The sequence below is a fragment of the Mustelus asterias genome, chromosome 27 (assembly GCF_964213995.1).
Source record: "Mustelus asterias chromosome 27, sMusAst1.hap1.1, whole genome shotgun sequence".
NCBI classification, from domain to species: domain Eukaryota; kingdom Metazoa; phylum Chordata; class Chondrichthyes; order Carcharhiniformes; family Triakidae; genus Mustelus; species Mustelus asterias.
The window spans coordinates 40,587,486-40,604,787 of record NC_135827.1 but is presented as its reverse complement, the minus strand read 5'-3'; the positions used below and the strand labels follow the sequence as shown (position 1 = coordinate 40,604,787).

The 17,302-nt window shown below is 46.9% G+C and overlaps 1 protein-coding gene across 1 annotated transcript in view; it reads right to left on the bottom strand.

Moving 5' to 3' along the window:
- nectin1b (nectin cell adhesion molecule 1b) overlaps nt 1-17,302 on the bottom strand; it is a 224,407-nt gene that overhangs the window by 65,083 nt on the left and 142,022 nt on the right. Inside the window, exon 5 of the mRNA XM_078199104.1 lies at nt 4,120-4,271. Within this exon, the coding sequence (XP_078055230.1) occupies nt 4,120-4,271 (152 nt within the window). The remainder of the gene's footprint in view (nt 1-4,119; nt 4,272-17,302) is intronic.

Here is a 17,302-nt window from a genome sequence, read left to right as displayed (position 1 = left end):
CGGGCAGAGAGGTTTACAGAGAGAATTCCAGAGCTTAGGGTTCAGGTAGCTTGAAAGCACGTGAAGTTGAAAACTGGTGAAAAACATATGGATATCGTAACAGTGAGGAGAACTGCAGAAGTCTGAAAGGTTTTGACAAAGTGAATCGAGCAAGATCATTTGTGGGTTTAGTGGCCAGAGATCATCAATTTAAAATGGTCAGAGAGTGAGGATTGGAGAAGGAGAAATTGCTTAATACAGAGAGTTGTTGGAGCTTGGAATATTTTGCTGCATTGAATGATTGAAGCAGAGATCATGGAATATTTTATTGGAAAACTAAATAAATATTTAAAGCTGAAGATGATAGAAGACTATGAGGGAGCAGGGAGAAGTTGGAGTAGTTTGTGACTGATGGAGGGCTTTGGGAATGGAAGAGGGCAGTGGGAATTGTTATGGATTGAACCAACAAAGAGCAAGCACAGATGTATGATGGGATGAATGGCCTCCTGCTCTGTTAGTTCCTGTAGTTTGGTGAAAGAGGATGAAAAAGTCTAAGTGCGTGAACAGCGAAATAAAGTGATAAAACACATGAGGGGATAATGGGGGGGGGGGGGGGGGGGAGGGCGCGCGCGCATAAAACAATGGTATATGCAGGAAATCTGAAATAAAGGCAATGCAATGGAGGGTCAATCTGGAACCTTTATAAAAAAGTCAGTAACTAACCCCACGCCTGTTTCTTTACATCTTTCAAGACCAGTTCATCGACTCATCACCTCTATTCTTTGTCTCAAATACTTTTCCACTCAACAGCTTCCAACTCTTGTTAACCCATTGAGGCAATGAATAATGATCCCATAGATCTACTGCTATCCCTCTCGCACCAATGGAGACAAGAACAACCTTGTCGCCTGACACTCAAAGCTCTCTCGCCTCTAGTCCTTACATCTTTCTATCATTTCACAATATTGCTCATCTATTTCAGAAATAAGAACTGTTGCTCCTCTGAATCAGAGAGAGATCCTGCGGCACCTCATGTCCCGCATTCCTTGCATTTTATTGCAACCAGTAAAATCGGGAACAGTCAAGAACAGATATTTTGCCAGAATTTCTGGTTCCTTGATCAGTCAATGTTAGGTATGAGCTGCTTTCTTTGCCAGCTACCAATGCAGGTTCAACATAAATTCCACACTGAACCAAATATTTTTCAAGTTCTGGGCGGCACGGTAGAACAGTGGTTAGCACTGCTGCTTCACAGCTCCAGGGTCCCGAGTTCGATTCCCGGCTTGGGTCACTGTCTGTGTGGAGTTTGCACATTCTCCTCGTGTTTGCGTGGGTTTCCTCCGGGTGCTCCGGTTTCCTCCCACAGTCCAAAGATGTGCGGGTTAGGTTGATTGGCCAGGTTAAAATTGCCCCTGAGATGCGTAGGTTAGAGGGATTAGCGGGTAAAATATGTGGGGGTAGGGCCTGGGTGGGATTGCGGTCGGTGCAGACTCGATGGGCCGAATGGCCTCCTTCTGCATTGTAGGGTTTCTATGATTTCTATGACTCGCACAGAAACCAGGAACTGAGACTCCCAGTTTATTGTCTGAATGACAATCCTTCCTTTCCTCTCCCACACAAAACCTACGAATGGACTCACTGACAATACTATGAGTAGCATTACTCACACCCAGTCATCGCATCAGTCAGAGACCACAGTTGGCATAACATCACAAGCAGCGCAATATAACTGAAGGTAGAATTCACTCAGGCTTTTGGAACACCGACTATATTCATTTTAGGATGTGGAGATGCCGGTGTTGGACTGGGGTGGACAAGATGAGAGGTCACACGATACCAGGTTAGAGTCCAACAGGTTTATCTGAAATCACAAGCTTCCGATTTCAAATAAACCTATATTCATTTTAGGAATGGATCCATGACTGGAAGAAACTGTTAAGTGTCTACAGTTAACGATTTTGTACAGAGCAGCTTCAGTTTGCAGGTGATACAAGAGGTAGCCCAGGCACTTACCAAAACACAGTCCAACACTGGGTCCCGTTTTTGACCTTACAAGCCAGTACTTTGCCAGCTATGCCAGCAGGAGCCTCCAGCAGGACTAGCCGTACACTGTTAGTTACAGCCACATATAAGCTAAAAATTACCTCTGCATAATTCTATATTTAAAAGACAACATTTGATATTATTACCTCTAAACTACGACATCTGAAACTGATAGTTTGTCTGGAAGGGCTGCTAAGAATGTGTGTGCTCTATTTCCAACATCTCTCTTGTGGTGAACCACTGTTACTACAAGTATGTACCTGGACACACCCATGCTGCACCTGGCCCGAGACTCTTCCCTTTCCACCTGGGACCCCTCCCTTTCCACCCAGAGTGGGGTATAAAGGTGATGGTCCCTCCTCCTTGCCTCAGTCTAGACCAGGTCAGCTACAAGGGTGTGCTCCTGTTCTCAGAGAATAAAAGCCTATTAGTTTTCCCTCACTCTCAGAAGTCTCCGCGTTGTAATTGATAGTGCATCATCTCTTTAGGAATTGCTGAGAATCACCAGCGCCCACTGGCAAGGCACAAGCATTTCGAGGAGTACTGCACCTTAAAGAAGCAGCAAGTCATCCTGTAACTCCTCCAGGAGCTGGCTCTAAGTTATCCAGGGTGGGAGGGGTGCTTTTAGCTCTCATTTTACTCAGTACAGACTTTAAAATTTGCAACAACCATTGCTCGCACCCCCCCCCCCCCCCCCCCCGCCCCGCCAAACCCAGGCCGACTCCTTCTAGCCCACTTTGAAATAAACTGTACCCATTACTAACTACACTCAACATGGCTCCCATTCCCCAACACAGAGTCGCGTCACAAAATTACACTTCTACTGCCAGCAGTACAGAAACTTGCAGAGAAGCACATTTCATATCAGCAGGCTAGACACGAGTATTACAGCATTTTCTACTTTAGTTGTTCGTCCATATATTGTTGATTCAGAGGGAGAGGCGGAAGTATTTCCATCCTGTTAGATAAAAAAATAACCGAGAACCCTGAGAGTTACACAGGGAGTAATCTTTACCCTGATGAATAATGATTCCGTGATAATTTTACGCAGATTCAGTGATGATCACTTAAATCCTTCACCCGACCATCATTTTATACTGTGGAAATGCAGAAACTCAAAATGCAAACTTTTGTCAAGTTCTTGGGTGTTGATATTGAATGAAATGGAATTTTAAAAATCTAATGTCTTAGACTGTAATAATTGGAGATAAATTTGTATAACTTGGGTGGTCCACAGACCACTGGAAATATGAATCTATTGAACAGTGCATTCTGCACCCAACCCCCAACCCCAATCAAATGGCAATTAACTTCCACAACCTTCAGTAATTAACATGCCACTTCCTGGTGATCTCACAGATGAGGTTCCGAAGATAGAATCTGTCAAATCAGTCCAGCTCCTTGAAACATTCTTATACACCAACAAGCCTGACAGTTTAGTTCACTCCCCTTCTGCATCATAGAGGATAGCGCTCTCTCTCTCTTCATTCCCCCCCATGTTCGTGCTTTTCAATGACGACAAAGTGCTCCCTCCCATTGTAAATCTGACAATCCAGTTAATATCAGGATCTGTTTGGAGGACCTCAATTTTGAATTTACACCTTCTTCCATGACAATAACACATTTATACCCTTATTTCTAATCTTTAATCTAATCAAAGGATGGAGACTAATGGTCACATTCTCTTGTCATTCAGCATGGTAACTAATTGAAAATGAAGTACGTATCCCTGACACCCTAAACCCACTGCACTGCTCTGTTAGCATTGCTGCAGCTATAATCTGTACAAGGCAGGGTGTCTCAAAGCACTTTACACCTTCTGGTTCTTACAATTGGTCCTCTTCCATCGCCTTATAAACCATAAATTGATGACACATTCTTGCGTATATGATAGTTGGATTTGTAAAATTAGACTAAAGTGAGAACTGCTCACTGACAGAGAAGAGGTGAGAACAGCGAGGCGTTTAGAATCAGAGAGGAAGCATTGAGAACATGGCTCCACACACCAATCATGCAATTCCCGTTGCTGCAAAGATAGCAGGTTTCAGATTAGCAAAGCTTTTGTTAATAAAGGATTTTCCCCAGGCTCTGTCCTACCTGTGATGTTGACTTCAACCAGACCCGACCGTGTGCCAATTGCATTTGTAGCTTCACAGACATACGTCCCTGCAAGCTCATGGGTCACTGTCCCTTTGAAGAGCAACGTGGTGTTCTGTGGTTCCACATTTACAGGCAACGAGCCATTTAACCTGTAAAAATAAACACATGGTAATTTCAACAAAGATCAAAGCGAGCAGAGCATTAGAACAGTGGCTTTTCATCCGAGGCACGCGAGGTTAAATTCAGCTGAGACCAAACAGATTAATGTCTCCTCCCTCTGACGGTGACACAGGGGGATGAATCGCACCAAGTGATCCTCCATCTGTGGCACCTGGCCTTAAATTTGGAAGAGGTAGCCTACTCCTCATCCAACAAAATTATCAACAAGTGATACAACAGTCAAGAAAACTAGCAGCGTGTGAAAGAGCCAAAATACAATACATTACATTGTACCGTCACAGAATCATAGAATCTATTAGAATCCCTACAGTGCAGAAGGAGGCCATTCGACCCATCGAGTCTGCACCAACCACAATCCCACCCAGACTCTATTCCCGCAACCCACACATTTACCCTGCTAATCCCCTGACACTAGGGTCTATTTAGAATGGCCAATCAACCTAACCCACACATCATTGGACTGTGGGAGGAAACCAGAGCTCCCAGAGGAAACGCAGACACGGGGAGAATGTGCAAACTCCGCACAGACAGTGATCCAAGGCCGGCATTGAACCTGGATCCCTGGCGCTGTGAGGCAGCAGTGCTAACCACTCTGCCACCCCAAAGAGAGCCAGGGAGATACCAGGCCACAACAGCAATGTCACCCATAAGCTTCCATTTCAGAAACATTTGAGCAGAGTTTGTATTTTGCAGTTTGAGCACCTTCAGTGTTCAGTCTCCTTCCTGCAGGAATAATCCAGCCGTCTGCACTCAGTTACTTCTCAAAATTTTTTCAAAACAAAGTTAAAGGATACCGGGGCGGCACGGTAGCACAGTGGTTAGCACTGCTGCTTCACAGCTCCAAGGACCTGGGTTCGATTCCCGGCTTGGGTCACTGTCTGCGTGGAGTTTGCACATTCTCCTCGTGTCTGCGTGGGTTTTCTCCGGGTGCTCCGGTTTCCTCTCAGTCCAAAGATGTGTGGGTTAGGTTGATTGGCCATGCTAAAAATTGCCCCTGTGTCCTGAGATGCGTAGGTTAGAGGGATCAGCGGGTAAATATGTAGGGATATGGGGGTAGGGCCTGGGTGGGATTGTGGTCGGTGCAGACTCGATGGGCCAAATGGCCTCTTTCTGCACTGTAGGGTTTCTATGATAAATTTCAAATACTTCATTAAGATAAAGTTTGTACAGAGTCATTTTATTTTACAGCAAAGTTTATTTATTAGTCTCAAGAAGGCTTATATTAACATTGCAATGAAGTTACTGTGAAAATCCCCGAGTCGCCACACTCCGGCACCTGTTCGGGTCAATGCACCCTAACAAGCACATCTTTCGGGTTGTGGGAGGAAACCGGAGTAACCCGGAGGAAACCCATGCAGACACGGGGAGAACGTGCAGACTCCATACAGACAGTGACCCAAGGCAGGAATTGAACCTGGGTCCCTGGCGATGCGTGGTAGCAGTGCTAATCACTGTGCCATTGTGCTGTCCCCAGAGGATCTGCTTTGTGTAGGTTTGGAAACAAATGATAAATGTACTGCTTATAAAGCAGTTCTTACACTTGTTTTCTGTCCATAAACTTTCCAAGTATTAAACAGAGAAAATTTTCAAAATAGAGTTAGAACTTTGACAGCAGTGCTCTGAAGTATTTCAAACATCTCAATACAAAGCAGGCATGTCGAGACTCTAACAGCTGTATACGAGATAGAGAGGTGAACAGAAAGAGTGCAATGCTTTAGTTGCTACCCGATTTGAATTAAGTCTCCTCTTGGAGTTTGCTTTCCATGTTTATCTGTCTGGGGTAGGGCGGGGGAAGGTCACGCTAATGGACTTGTGATTCTCTCTCTCTTTTTTTGTAATGAATTGTTAAGAGTGTTGAGATGTTTTTGGGGAGTCGCAGTGACTTCCCCAGTGCTTGGCTCAGGCAGAAACAAGTGCCCAGCCTCTACATCCTCTTCAACTCTAATCAGGTCTTCAACCCCGCAGATACTCATCACACTCTTTACTTCCTCCTCCTCAGGATTGGCCCTTCTGTTGGTGCACTGTAATTCTGTAAACAATCGATGTGAAAGATGGGAATGTTGCACTTCCTGTGGCACCCAAAACTGGACATAAATATTCCAGCTGAGGTTTCACCAATGTCTTCTATACGTTCAGCATAACCTCCTTGTTCTTGTACTCATATTAATAAAGTCCAGGATATTAACTGCTCTCTCCACCTGTCCTGCCACCTTAAATGACTTGTGCACGTCTACAGCCAGGTCCCCCTGCTACTGCACTCCTTTAATAATTTCACACCTTATTTTATATGGTCTCTCCATTGGGGAGATTCTCCCAAAAAAATTCGAAGTCTCAAATTCGTGGAAAAACTGGAGTAAATCCCGCTGGCTCTTTTCGGTGGGAGTTTCAAAATGAATCACCCACACTCAGTGCACTGCAGAGTGCACTAGCGTGAATCATGCTGGAAAATCAGTGGGCAGGGCCTATTCCCGCTGGAGAGGCTGACAGCATCGCGCTGAATGTGTCACTGTGCATGCGCTGATCTGATCTGTCTGCCGGCCTCCCGATAGCTGGCCAACCCCGCTATCCCCGCAACGCTAGCTTACTGACCCTCCCCACGGCCAGATCACTGGCGCCCTAGACGTGTCCAGGCCAGCCTCGACACTCCACCCCCCCACCCCCCCCCCGCCCCTCTTGATATCCCCCCTCACCCCACCGGCAGGTCCCCCCACCCTGTTGGCCAGCCCTGATCGCTCCCTCTGTCACCCAGTCAGACTGCAGAGTGGCAGCGGAACCCCCCCACCAATCTCTCCCAAGAGCCCTGCCCTCCCATTAGGCCCCACCCCCTGTGCCAAGGTGCCCCCTGGGCATTGGTGCTTTGCCCCTTCGGTAGTGCCAGGGGTCAGGCTGGCAATACACAGGGGCACCCCCCCACCTCCTTACCCATGACCTCCTGTGGGGCCTCGATGGCCCCCCCCCCCCGTTCACTCCAACAGGGTTGGGTTGCCAGCTCCTGTTCATGGGGATCTGTTGTAAACCCTGCTGGAGTGAAACACTCCTGGCAGGGGCAGGAGGTGGTTGGTGGGAGGCTAGCGGGCTTGGCGATTTCAGTCCTGGGCCCGCTAATGATATTTAAATTGTTTTAAAATGCACATTTGAATAAACTATACAGTTCGGCAGCTGGAGACGCACGGAGGCCATGGTGTCCAGCAGGAAGCCCTGGAAACAGCCTCCGCTTGGGTATTCCGGTCCGCTGCGCTCCCATGTTTTTCCTACCAAAATGCATCACCTCACACATCTCCACATTGAACCATCTGCCAGCACACCAACTTATCTGTACTCTTCAGTTTATAATACTTTCAAATTTTGTTTCATCCACATACTTTGAAACTGCGTCCTGCACACCAAGATCTAGATCATTAGAGAGAGATTGAATAGGTTGGGACTTTATTCCCTGGAGCGTAGAAGATTGAGGGGAGATTTGATAGAGGTGTATAAGATTTTGATGGGTATAGATAGAGTGAATGCAAGCAGGCTTTTTCCGCTGAGGCTAGGGGAGAAAAAAAACCAGAGGGCATGGGTTAAGGGTGAAAGGAGAAAAGTTTAAAGGGAATATTAGGGGGGGCTTCTTCACGCAGAGAGTGGTGGGAGTGTGGAATGAGCTGCCGGATAAAGTGGTAAATGCGGGGTCACTTTTAACATTTAAGAAAAACTTGGACGAGTTCATGGATGAGAGGGGTGTGGAGGGATATGGTCCAAGTGCAGGTCAGTGGGACTTGGCAAAAAATGGTTCGGCACAGACAAGAAGGGCCAAAAGGCCTGTTTCTGAGCTGTAATTTTCTATGGTTCTATGGTTCTATTAATATGCATCAGGAACAGTAATACAGACAGTGCGGTACTCTATCAAATACCATGTCCACATACACCAGCATTACCCTCCTCAATCCTTTCTGTTACCTCCTCAAAAACTCTGGCAAGTTACTTAAACACGATTCCCCCTTTAGAAATCCATGCTGCTAATCAACCCACATTTCCCATGTGACTACTAATTGTGGGTGGCACGGTGGTTAGCACTGCTGCCTCACAGCACCAGGGGCCCGGGTTCAATTTTGGCCTTGGGTCACTGTCTGTGTGGAGTTTGCACGTTCTCCCCGTGTCTGCGTGGGTTTCTTCCGGGTGCTCCGGTTTCCTTCCACACTCTAAAGATGGGTGGGTTAGGTTGATTGGCTGTGTCAAATTGACCCTCGTGTCAGGGGATTATTAGCAGGGTAAATATGTGGGGTTATGGGAATAGGGCCTGCGTACGATTGTGGTCGGTGCAGACCCGATGGGTCGAATGGCCTCCTTCTGCACTGGAGGGATTCTAATGGATTCTATGGTTAATTCTATTCCAAATAATTATTTCCAGAAGCTTGGCCACCGTTGATGTGAAGCTGACTGCTCTGCATTTGCTGGCACTATCCTTACAACCTTTCCTGAACAACAGCGAAACAGAAACCCAGGCTAATTTTCTCTGTCCTTTGTCTGCGGTGCAGAGATCACTAATGGCATCCCAACGGAGAACAATAAATGCAGCACAGCACATTATTTAAACCTGAAATTGTCTGGTCTGTGCAACAGCATGTGGCACCGTTAACCGCTAGATACACACTCCTAATCCAAAAGAACAAAGCTTCTCTGCTTCCAGCCTCCACTGCAAGCAGCCATACAAAGTCTGGAATGGCAATGTCCCAAAAGATAAAGGTGCATCAAGGTGTAGCGTTGTTGTTCTGATGACGAGCCTTTCCACATTATTGCTATACCAATTGCAACTGCTGATTGGCAATGGCTGCAGGTGCCTCTGAGCTCGTAAAACTCAAACCCTTTAACACTGCTGTGTTGGGCTCTGATTGTTATTGTGTGCAATTCTGCACTGACAGGCAAGTGATGAATAAGCTCAGAGTGCTGAAAAGCCGATTAATTGTCAGGATAAATTCTGTTTCTCCCATCATCACAATCACAGTTAAGCCCTGTCCAATCACTCACAGTCTGGCACCTGGCCTGGTTGCAGTTAAAGATATTAAACTTCAGTTTTGTATGGACAGAAACTGTTGTGAAAGGTCCCCTGTGCAAAGATAGACAGAACAAAGCAGACCAAAAACAACAAGGTCACATGGCAATGTCATGTGAGGCTAGCGTTCTGAATAACATTACAGCAAAAGAAATGCTGCATCCCTTCATTATGTAACGCACCATTAGAGATAACTAAAAACTAAACTACATTTGTGTTGTATCACTGGTCTTGGAATAAGGAGACCACCTCAAGAATCTAGCTGTAGAATCCTGACTGAAGCTGGTGCAGTTGGTGTTTATTTATACCTAAAGCTGCAGAGCTAATATGCAGGCAGCACACCCAGTGAGAGGTGAAACCGCACTCAAACAGTGCCCAACCATCTTAATTCAGATCTTCGGGGAAGTACAGCAGTGGCCCAAGATGGGTGGCTTTGGACCAGCTGCCAGTTGAACACAGCACCTGCGATTCAATTCCATTGCAGTCAATAGTATTAAATATTAGGAGCTGTCTACAAATAACGGCTGATCCAATACCATCCGTTTAAAGCCACCGCCCGACACAAGTTTTTACCCTGCTATCTTTCCGGGTTAATAGCAGAACCGGAACAGGGAGCCACATATTTGGGAGATTGCCTATAGGCAGAGAGACGTTGACAAATGGATCCAATCTGTAAATGGGTAATAACAACCGGATTACCAGTTTTCAAAACAATAGGTTGACAGAGATCAAAGGTTCCACTGTTGCTTTGGGAGTTTGTGATTAAGCATCCAGGCTGGGATTCTCCCCCCAAAAAATCTAAGTCTCCAATTTGTGGGAAAGTGGGAGTAAATCCCGGTAGTTTTTTTAGCGTGATTTCCAGAATGGATCTTCGACACTGTATCACAGGGTGTCCGAGCATGATTCACTCTGGAAAGCACGGGGTGGGGCCTATTCCTGCCCAAGGGGCTGGCAGCACAGTACTGAGTGGGTCATCGGTGCATGCACCGATCTGTCAGCGTGGAGATCGCGCATGCAGGGTGGCCCCACATTGCCGGCCTCCAGATCGCTGGCCAGCCTGTTATCACCCCATCGCTGGCCAGCCCAACCACCCCCCCCCCCCCCCCCCCCCCCACCCGCCACCCCCTGACTGCTGACTCCCAGACCACACTGAGCTAGCCTTTGTGTTCGCTAGCCTCCCCTACCCCGGCCCACCCAGACAGCCCCCCAATGTCCCCGACACTGCGCCCTACCCCTGCAGAATGGCCAGCCCGGATCACCTCTTTCCTCCCTCTGCCTGTGATCCCAATGCGGAGTGGCACTGGGTCCCCCCCATCCCCACCGACTGTCTCCGCAATAGACCATGGGCCCTATGGCCCCACCCTTCACACTGCCAGATGCCTGGTGAGCAGTGCCACGGTGCCAGTTTGCCCCTAGGGCAGAGCCAGGATGGCAGTCCTGGGGGGGGGCCTAAATGGCCTCTTTTCCTTCCAGTGTGGTTGGCTGCCTGTTCCCCGTTAGGGTGGAGCAATAGCAAACCCTGCTGGAGGGAACCACTCCTGGTCCAGGGTTGGGGGGGGGGGTTGGGCGGCAGTGTGTGGAGACCCTCGCGGGCCCGCTAGTCAAATGGAAATCGTAATTTCCATATTGTAATCAGCTCCACGCCAGTTTCAGGAAATCTTTGCCTGGGAGACTTGTGGAGGCCGTGGCGCCCAGTGGGAAGCATGTGAAGTGGCCTCCGCTGATGTCTCCCGGCAGTGCAGCGGGCTGGAAGAATCGCCCCCTCTCAGCCCAAATCTCAGAAAATATCAACCCCGGCCCCTCCCACAAACCCCGCCCCCTCCCACACGCCCCACCCCCTCCCACACGCCCCACCCCCTCCCACAAACCCCACCTCCTCCCACAAACCCCACCTCCTCCCACAAACCCCGCCCCAACCAAACAACTGAAGCTCCTGCCTAACACATATCCGTTCATTTGGATAATACCCACACAGTTAGTTTACATCTCAAAGGGGATGCATGTCCTTGCCCACTGTTTCCATTCTAAACAATGAGTCAATTTGCTGATTGGGTGATGCAGCTGCGGCAATGAGACATGGTTTTTAAAAATGACAACAGTCACCTGACCTCAGGAGATACAAGGTTATGGGAAACAAATGAATGGATTTGGACAGCGCAGTGCGTATTTTAAATAAGTACAGTTCCCAGATAATAGAGCAATATTGTGAAAGCCACCTCCTGATTTTTGTCGAGGCAGTGTCAACAGCTCACTCACTAGCAGACTAGAAATCTCTCATTAACCTCAATATGCAGGGCAGTCTTATACAACAGAGATAGGAAATTGTATGCACAATGGCACAGTGGCTAGTGCTGCTTGCTGCCTCACAGCGCCAGGGACCCGGATTTGATTCCAGCCTTATGGGGTTTGCACGTTCTTCCCGTGCCTGCGTGGGTTTCCTCCGAGTGCTCCAGTTTCCTCCCACAGCCCAAAGTTGTGCAGGTTAGGTGGATTAGCCATGGACAGTGTGCGGTGTTATGGGAGGGGGGAGGGCCTGGGTGGGATGCTCTTTCAGAGAGTCGGTGCAGACTCGAAAGGCTGAGTGACCTCTTTCTGCACTGTAGGGATTTTATAAATACAGAGATACAGCGCACAGACATTATACATACTGGGAGACAGTCAAACTGCTTCTGGTCATTAAAAGTCAGTTTCATTTCTTCCTTTGTAATTCACCATCTAATGCTCAGCTGAATAGATTTGATTTGATTTATAAGATAATAAAATCCTTACAGTACACAAGGAGGCCATTCGGCCCATCGCGCCTGCACTGACAACAATCTCACCCTATCCTTGTAACCCCACATATTTCGTCTGCTAATCCCCCTGAAACTAAGGTCAATTTAGCATTTATTATTGTCGCATGTATTAGCATACAGTGAAAAGTATTGTTTCTTGCGCATTATACAGGCAAAGCATACCATTCATAGAGAAGGAAACGAGAGAGTCAGAATGTAGTGTTACAGTCATAGCTAGGGTGTAGAGAAAGATCAATTTAATGCAAGATAGGTCCATTCAAAAGCCTGACAGCAGCAGGGAAGAAGCTGTTCTTGAGTCAGTTGGTACGTGACCTCAGACCTTTGTATCTTTTTCCCGACGGAAGAAGGTGGAAGAGAGAATGTCCAGGGTTCGTGGGGTCCTTAATTATGCTGGCTGCTTTGCTGAGGCAGCGGGAAGTGTAGACAGAGTCAATGGATGGGAGACCGATTTGCGTGATGGATTGGGCTACATTCACAACCTTTTGTAGTTTCTTGCAGTCTTGGGCAGAGCAGGAGCCATACCAAGCTGTGATACAACCAGAAAGAATGCTTTCTATGGTACATCTATAAAAGTTGGTGAGGGTCATAGCTGACATGCCAAATTTCCTTTGTCTTCTGAGAAAGTAGAGGCGTTGGTGGGCTTTCGTAACTATAGTGTCAGCATGGGGGGACCAGGACAGGTTGTTGGTGGTCTGGACACCTAAAAACTTGAAGCTCTCGACCCTTTCTACTTTGTCCCTGTTGATGTAGACAGGGGCATGTTCTCCTAAATGCTAAATTGACCCTAGTTTCAGGGGGATTAAGGACCCCACACACCCCAGACATTCTCTCTTCCACCTTCTTCCTTCGGGAAAAAGCTACAAAAGTCTGAGGTCACGTACCAACCGACTCAAGAACAGCTTGCTGCTGTTAGACTTTTAAATGGACCTACCTTGCATTAAGTTGATCTTTCTCTTCATCCTAGCTATGACTGTAGCACTGCATTCTGCACTCTCTCGTTTCGTTCTCTAAGAACGGTATGTTTTGTCTGTATAGCGTGCAAGAAGCAATACTTTTCACTGTATGTTAATACATGTGACAATAATAAATCAAATCAAAAAATTCTCGACACTTCTTGAAGTCGATGACAATCTCCTTCGTTTTGTTGACATTGAGGGAGAGATTATTGTTGCCCCACCAGTTCACCAGATTCTCTACCTCATTCCAGTACTCTATCTTGTCATTGTTTGAGATCTGTCCCACTACGGTGGTGTCGTCAGCAAACTTGAAAATCGAATTGGAGGGGAATGTGGCCACACAGTCATAGGTGTATAAGGAGTATAGCAGGGGGCTGAGAACACAGCCTTGTGGGGCACCGGTGTTGAGGATGATCGTGGAGGTGTTGTTGTTGCCTATCCTTACTGATTGTGGTCTGTGGGTTTGGAAGTTCAGGATCCAGTCGCAGAGGGAGGAGCTGAGGCCCAGGCCACAGAGTTTGGAAATGAGTTTTGTGGGAATAATAGTGTTGAAGGCTGAGCTGTAGTCAATAAATAGGAGTCTGACATAGATGTCTTTGTTATCTAAACGTATTCACTAAACCCAAGATTCCACATTGTAATTAAAAATAAATCAATGGAAGACAGACTGGTAAGAATGCATCAAACACCCAGTTCTTTCACATCCACAGCGATGCCAAGATAGGTTAGAGCATTTCAACCAACCTAGCTCAAAACTGTTCCCACATAGCATAAAACATCACCTCAATCTCACACATGCTCAGATGAATGGTAACTGGAAATGTTAAATAAGTAAATTCAAATAGTGCCAGGGACTGTCAGAGGATACAACAGAACATAGATAGATTGGAGACTTGGGCACAGAATTTGCACATGGAGTTTAATCTGGACAAATGTGAGGTGATGCATTTTGGAGGATCAAATTTAGGTGCGAATTATACTGTAAATGACAGAACCCTCAAGAACATTAGCATACAGAGGGATCTGGGTGTGCAGGTCCCTAAAAGTGGCAACACAGGTAGCCAAGATGACTAAAAAGGTATATGGCATGCTTGCCTTCAGCGACCGGGGCACTGAGTACAAGAGTTAGGAAATCATGTTGCAGCTATATAAAACCTTGGTTAGGCTGCATTTGGAGTATTGCGTGCAGTTCTGATTGCCACACGACCAGAAGGATGTGGAAGCTTTGGAGAGAGCGCAAAGAAGGTTCACCAGGATGTTGCCTGGTCTCGAATGCGTTGACTATGAGGAGAGGCTGAATAGAAATATAGAACATAGAAACATAGAAAAACTACAGCACAATAGAGGCCCTTCAGCACACAAAAGTTGTGCCGAACATGTCCCTACTTTAGCGATTACTAGGCTTACCTATAACCCTCTATCTTACTAAGTTCCATGTACTTATCTAAAAGTCTCTTAAAAGACCCTATCGAATCCGCCTCCACCACCGTTGCTGGCAGCCCATTCCACGCACCCACCACCCTCTGAGTGAAAAACTTACCCCTGACATCTCCTCTGTACCTACTGCCCAGCACCTTAAACCTGTGTCCTCTTGTGGCAACCATTTCAGCCCTGGGAAAAAACCTCTGACTATCCACTCGATCAATACCTCTCAACACCTTATACACCTCTATCAGATCACCCCTCATCCTTTGTCTCTCCAAGGAGAAAAGGCCGAGCTCACTCAACCTATCCTCATAAGGCATGCTCCCCAACCCAGGCAACATCCTTGTAAATCTCCTCTGCACCCTTTCTATGGCTTCCACATCCTTCCTGTAATGAGGCGACCAGAACTGAGCACAGTACTCCAAGTGGGGTCTGACCAGGGTCCTATATAGCTGCAACATTATCTCACGACTCCTAAACTCAATTCCTCGATTGATGAAGGCCAGTACACCATACGCCTTCTTAACCACAGCCTCAACCTGCACAGCTGCTTTGAGCGTCCTATGAACTCTGACTCCAAGATCCTTCTGATCTTCCACTCTGCCAAGAGTCCTACCATTAATATTATATTCCGCCATCCTATTTGACCTGCCAAAATGAACCACCTCACACTTATCTGGGTTGAACTCCATCTGCCACTTCTCCGCCCAGTCTTGCATCCTATCAATGTCTCGCTGCAACTTCTGACATCCCTCCACACTATCCACAACACCTCCAACCTTTGTGTCATCAGCAAACTTACCAACCCGTCCCTCCACTTCCTCATCCAGGTCATTTATAAAAATCACAAAGAGTAAGGGTCCCAGAACAGATCCCTGGGGCACTCCACTGGTGACCGACCTCCATGCAGAATATGACCCATCTATAACCACTCTTTGCCTTCTGTGGGCAAGCCAGTTCTGGATCCACAAAGCAATGTCCCCTTGGATCCCATGCCCCCTCACTTTCTCAATAAGCCTTGCATGGGGCACCTTATCAAATGCCTTGCTGAAGTCCATATATACTACATCTACTGCTCTTCCTTCATCAATGTGTTTTGTCACATCCTCAAAAAATTCAATCAGGCTCGTAAGGCATGATCTGCCTTTGACAAAGCCATGCTGGCCATTCTTAATCATATTATACCTCTCCAAATGTTCATAAATCCTGCCTCTCAGGATCTTCTCCATCAACTTACCAACCACTGAGGTTAGACTGGTCAATAATTTCCAGGGCTATCTCTACTCCCTTTCTTGAATAAAGGAACAACATCCACAATCCTCCGGAACCTCTCCCGTCTCCATTGATGATGCAAAGATCATCGCCAGAGGCTCAGCAATCTCCTCCCTCGCCTCCCACAGTAGCCTGGGGTACATCTCATCCGGTCCCGGCGACTTATCTAACTTGATGCTTTTCAAAAGCTCCAACACATCCTCTTTCTTAATATCTACATGCTTTTCAGTCCGCTGCAAGTCTGCACTACAACCACCAAGATCCTTTTCCATAGTGAATACTGAAGTAAAGTATTCATTAAGTAGTCCTGCTATTTCTTCCGGTTCCATACAAAGTTTCCCACCGTCACACTTGATAGGTCCTATTCTTTCACGTCTTATCCTCTTGCTCTTCACATACTTGTAGAATGCCTTGGGGTTTTCCTTAATCCTGCCTGCCAAGGCCTTCTCATGACCCCTTCTGGCTCTCCTAATTTCCTTCTCAAGGTCCTTCCTATTAGCCGTATACTCTTCAAGATCTCTAACATTACCTAGCTCCCTGAACCTTTTGTAAGCTTTTCTTTTCTTCTTGACTAGATTCATTACAGCCTTTGTACACCACGGTTCCTGTAACCTACCATAACTTCCCTGTCTCATTGGAACGTTACTATGCAGAACTCCAGACAAATATTCCCTGAAAATTTGCCACATTTCTTCCGTACATTTCCCTGAGAAAACCTCTTTCCAATTTAAGCCTCCAATTTCCTGCCTGATAGCCTCATAATTCCCCTTACTCCAATTAAACACTTTTCTAACTTGTCTGATCCTATCTCTCTCCAATGTTATTGTAAAGGAGATAGAATTATGATCACCATCTCCAAAATGCTCTCCCACTGAGAGATCTGACACCTGCCCAGGTTCATTTCCCAATACCAAATCAAGTACAGCCTCTCCTCTTGTAGGCTTATCTACATAATAAACTAGGATTGTTTTCACTGGAAAGACGGAGGCTGAGGGGAGACCTGATTGTGGTCTACAAAATTATGAGAAGCACAGACAGGGTGGATAGTCAGAGACTATCAAGGGGGCATAGGTTCAAGGTGAGAGGGGGAAAAGTTTAAGGGAGATGTGTGGGGGAAGTTTTTCACGCAGAGAGTTGTGGGTGCCTGGAACGCACTGCCAGAGGAGGCGGTGGAAGCAGGGACATTAGCAACATTTAAGAGGCATCTGGATGGGTACTAGAACAGGGAGAGAATAGCAGGATATGGACTGAGTTCAGTTAGGGCATCATGATCGGCACAGGCTTGGAGGGCCGAAGGGCCTGTTCCTGTGCTGTACTGTTCTTTGTTTTTTGCGCTTTGTTCTTTAAAATTTGGAAGTACTATGAAGTGTAAGGAGGATAGAACTTCAAAAAGACATGGAGGGGGTGATTTTGAGCCTGCACTCCTCGTCTGTGGGAATGGCGGCAGGCATTCAAAACCATGCCGGCCAGTTTTCCAGTTCCAATCTTCCTGGCCCCTCACTGGTGGAGTGGCGTGAAACACA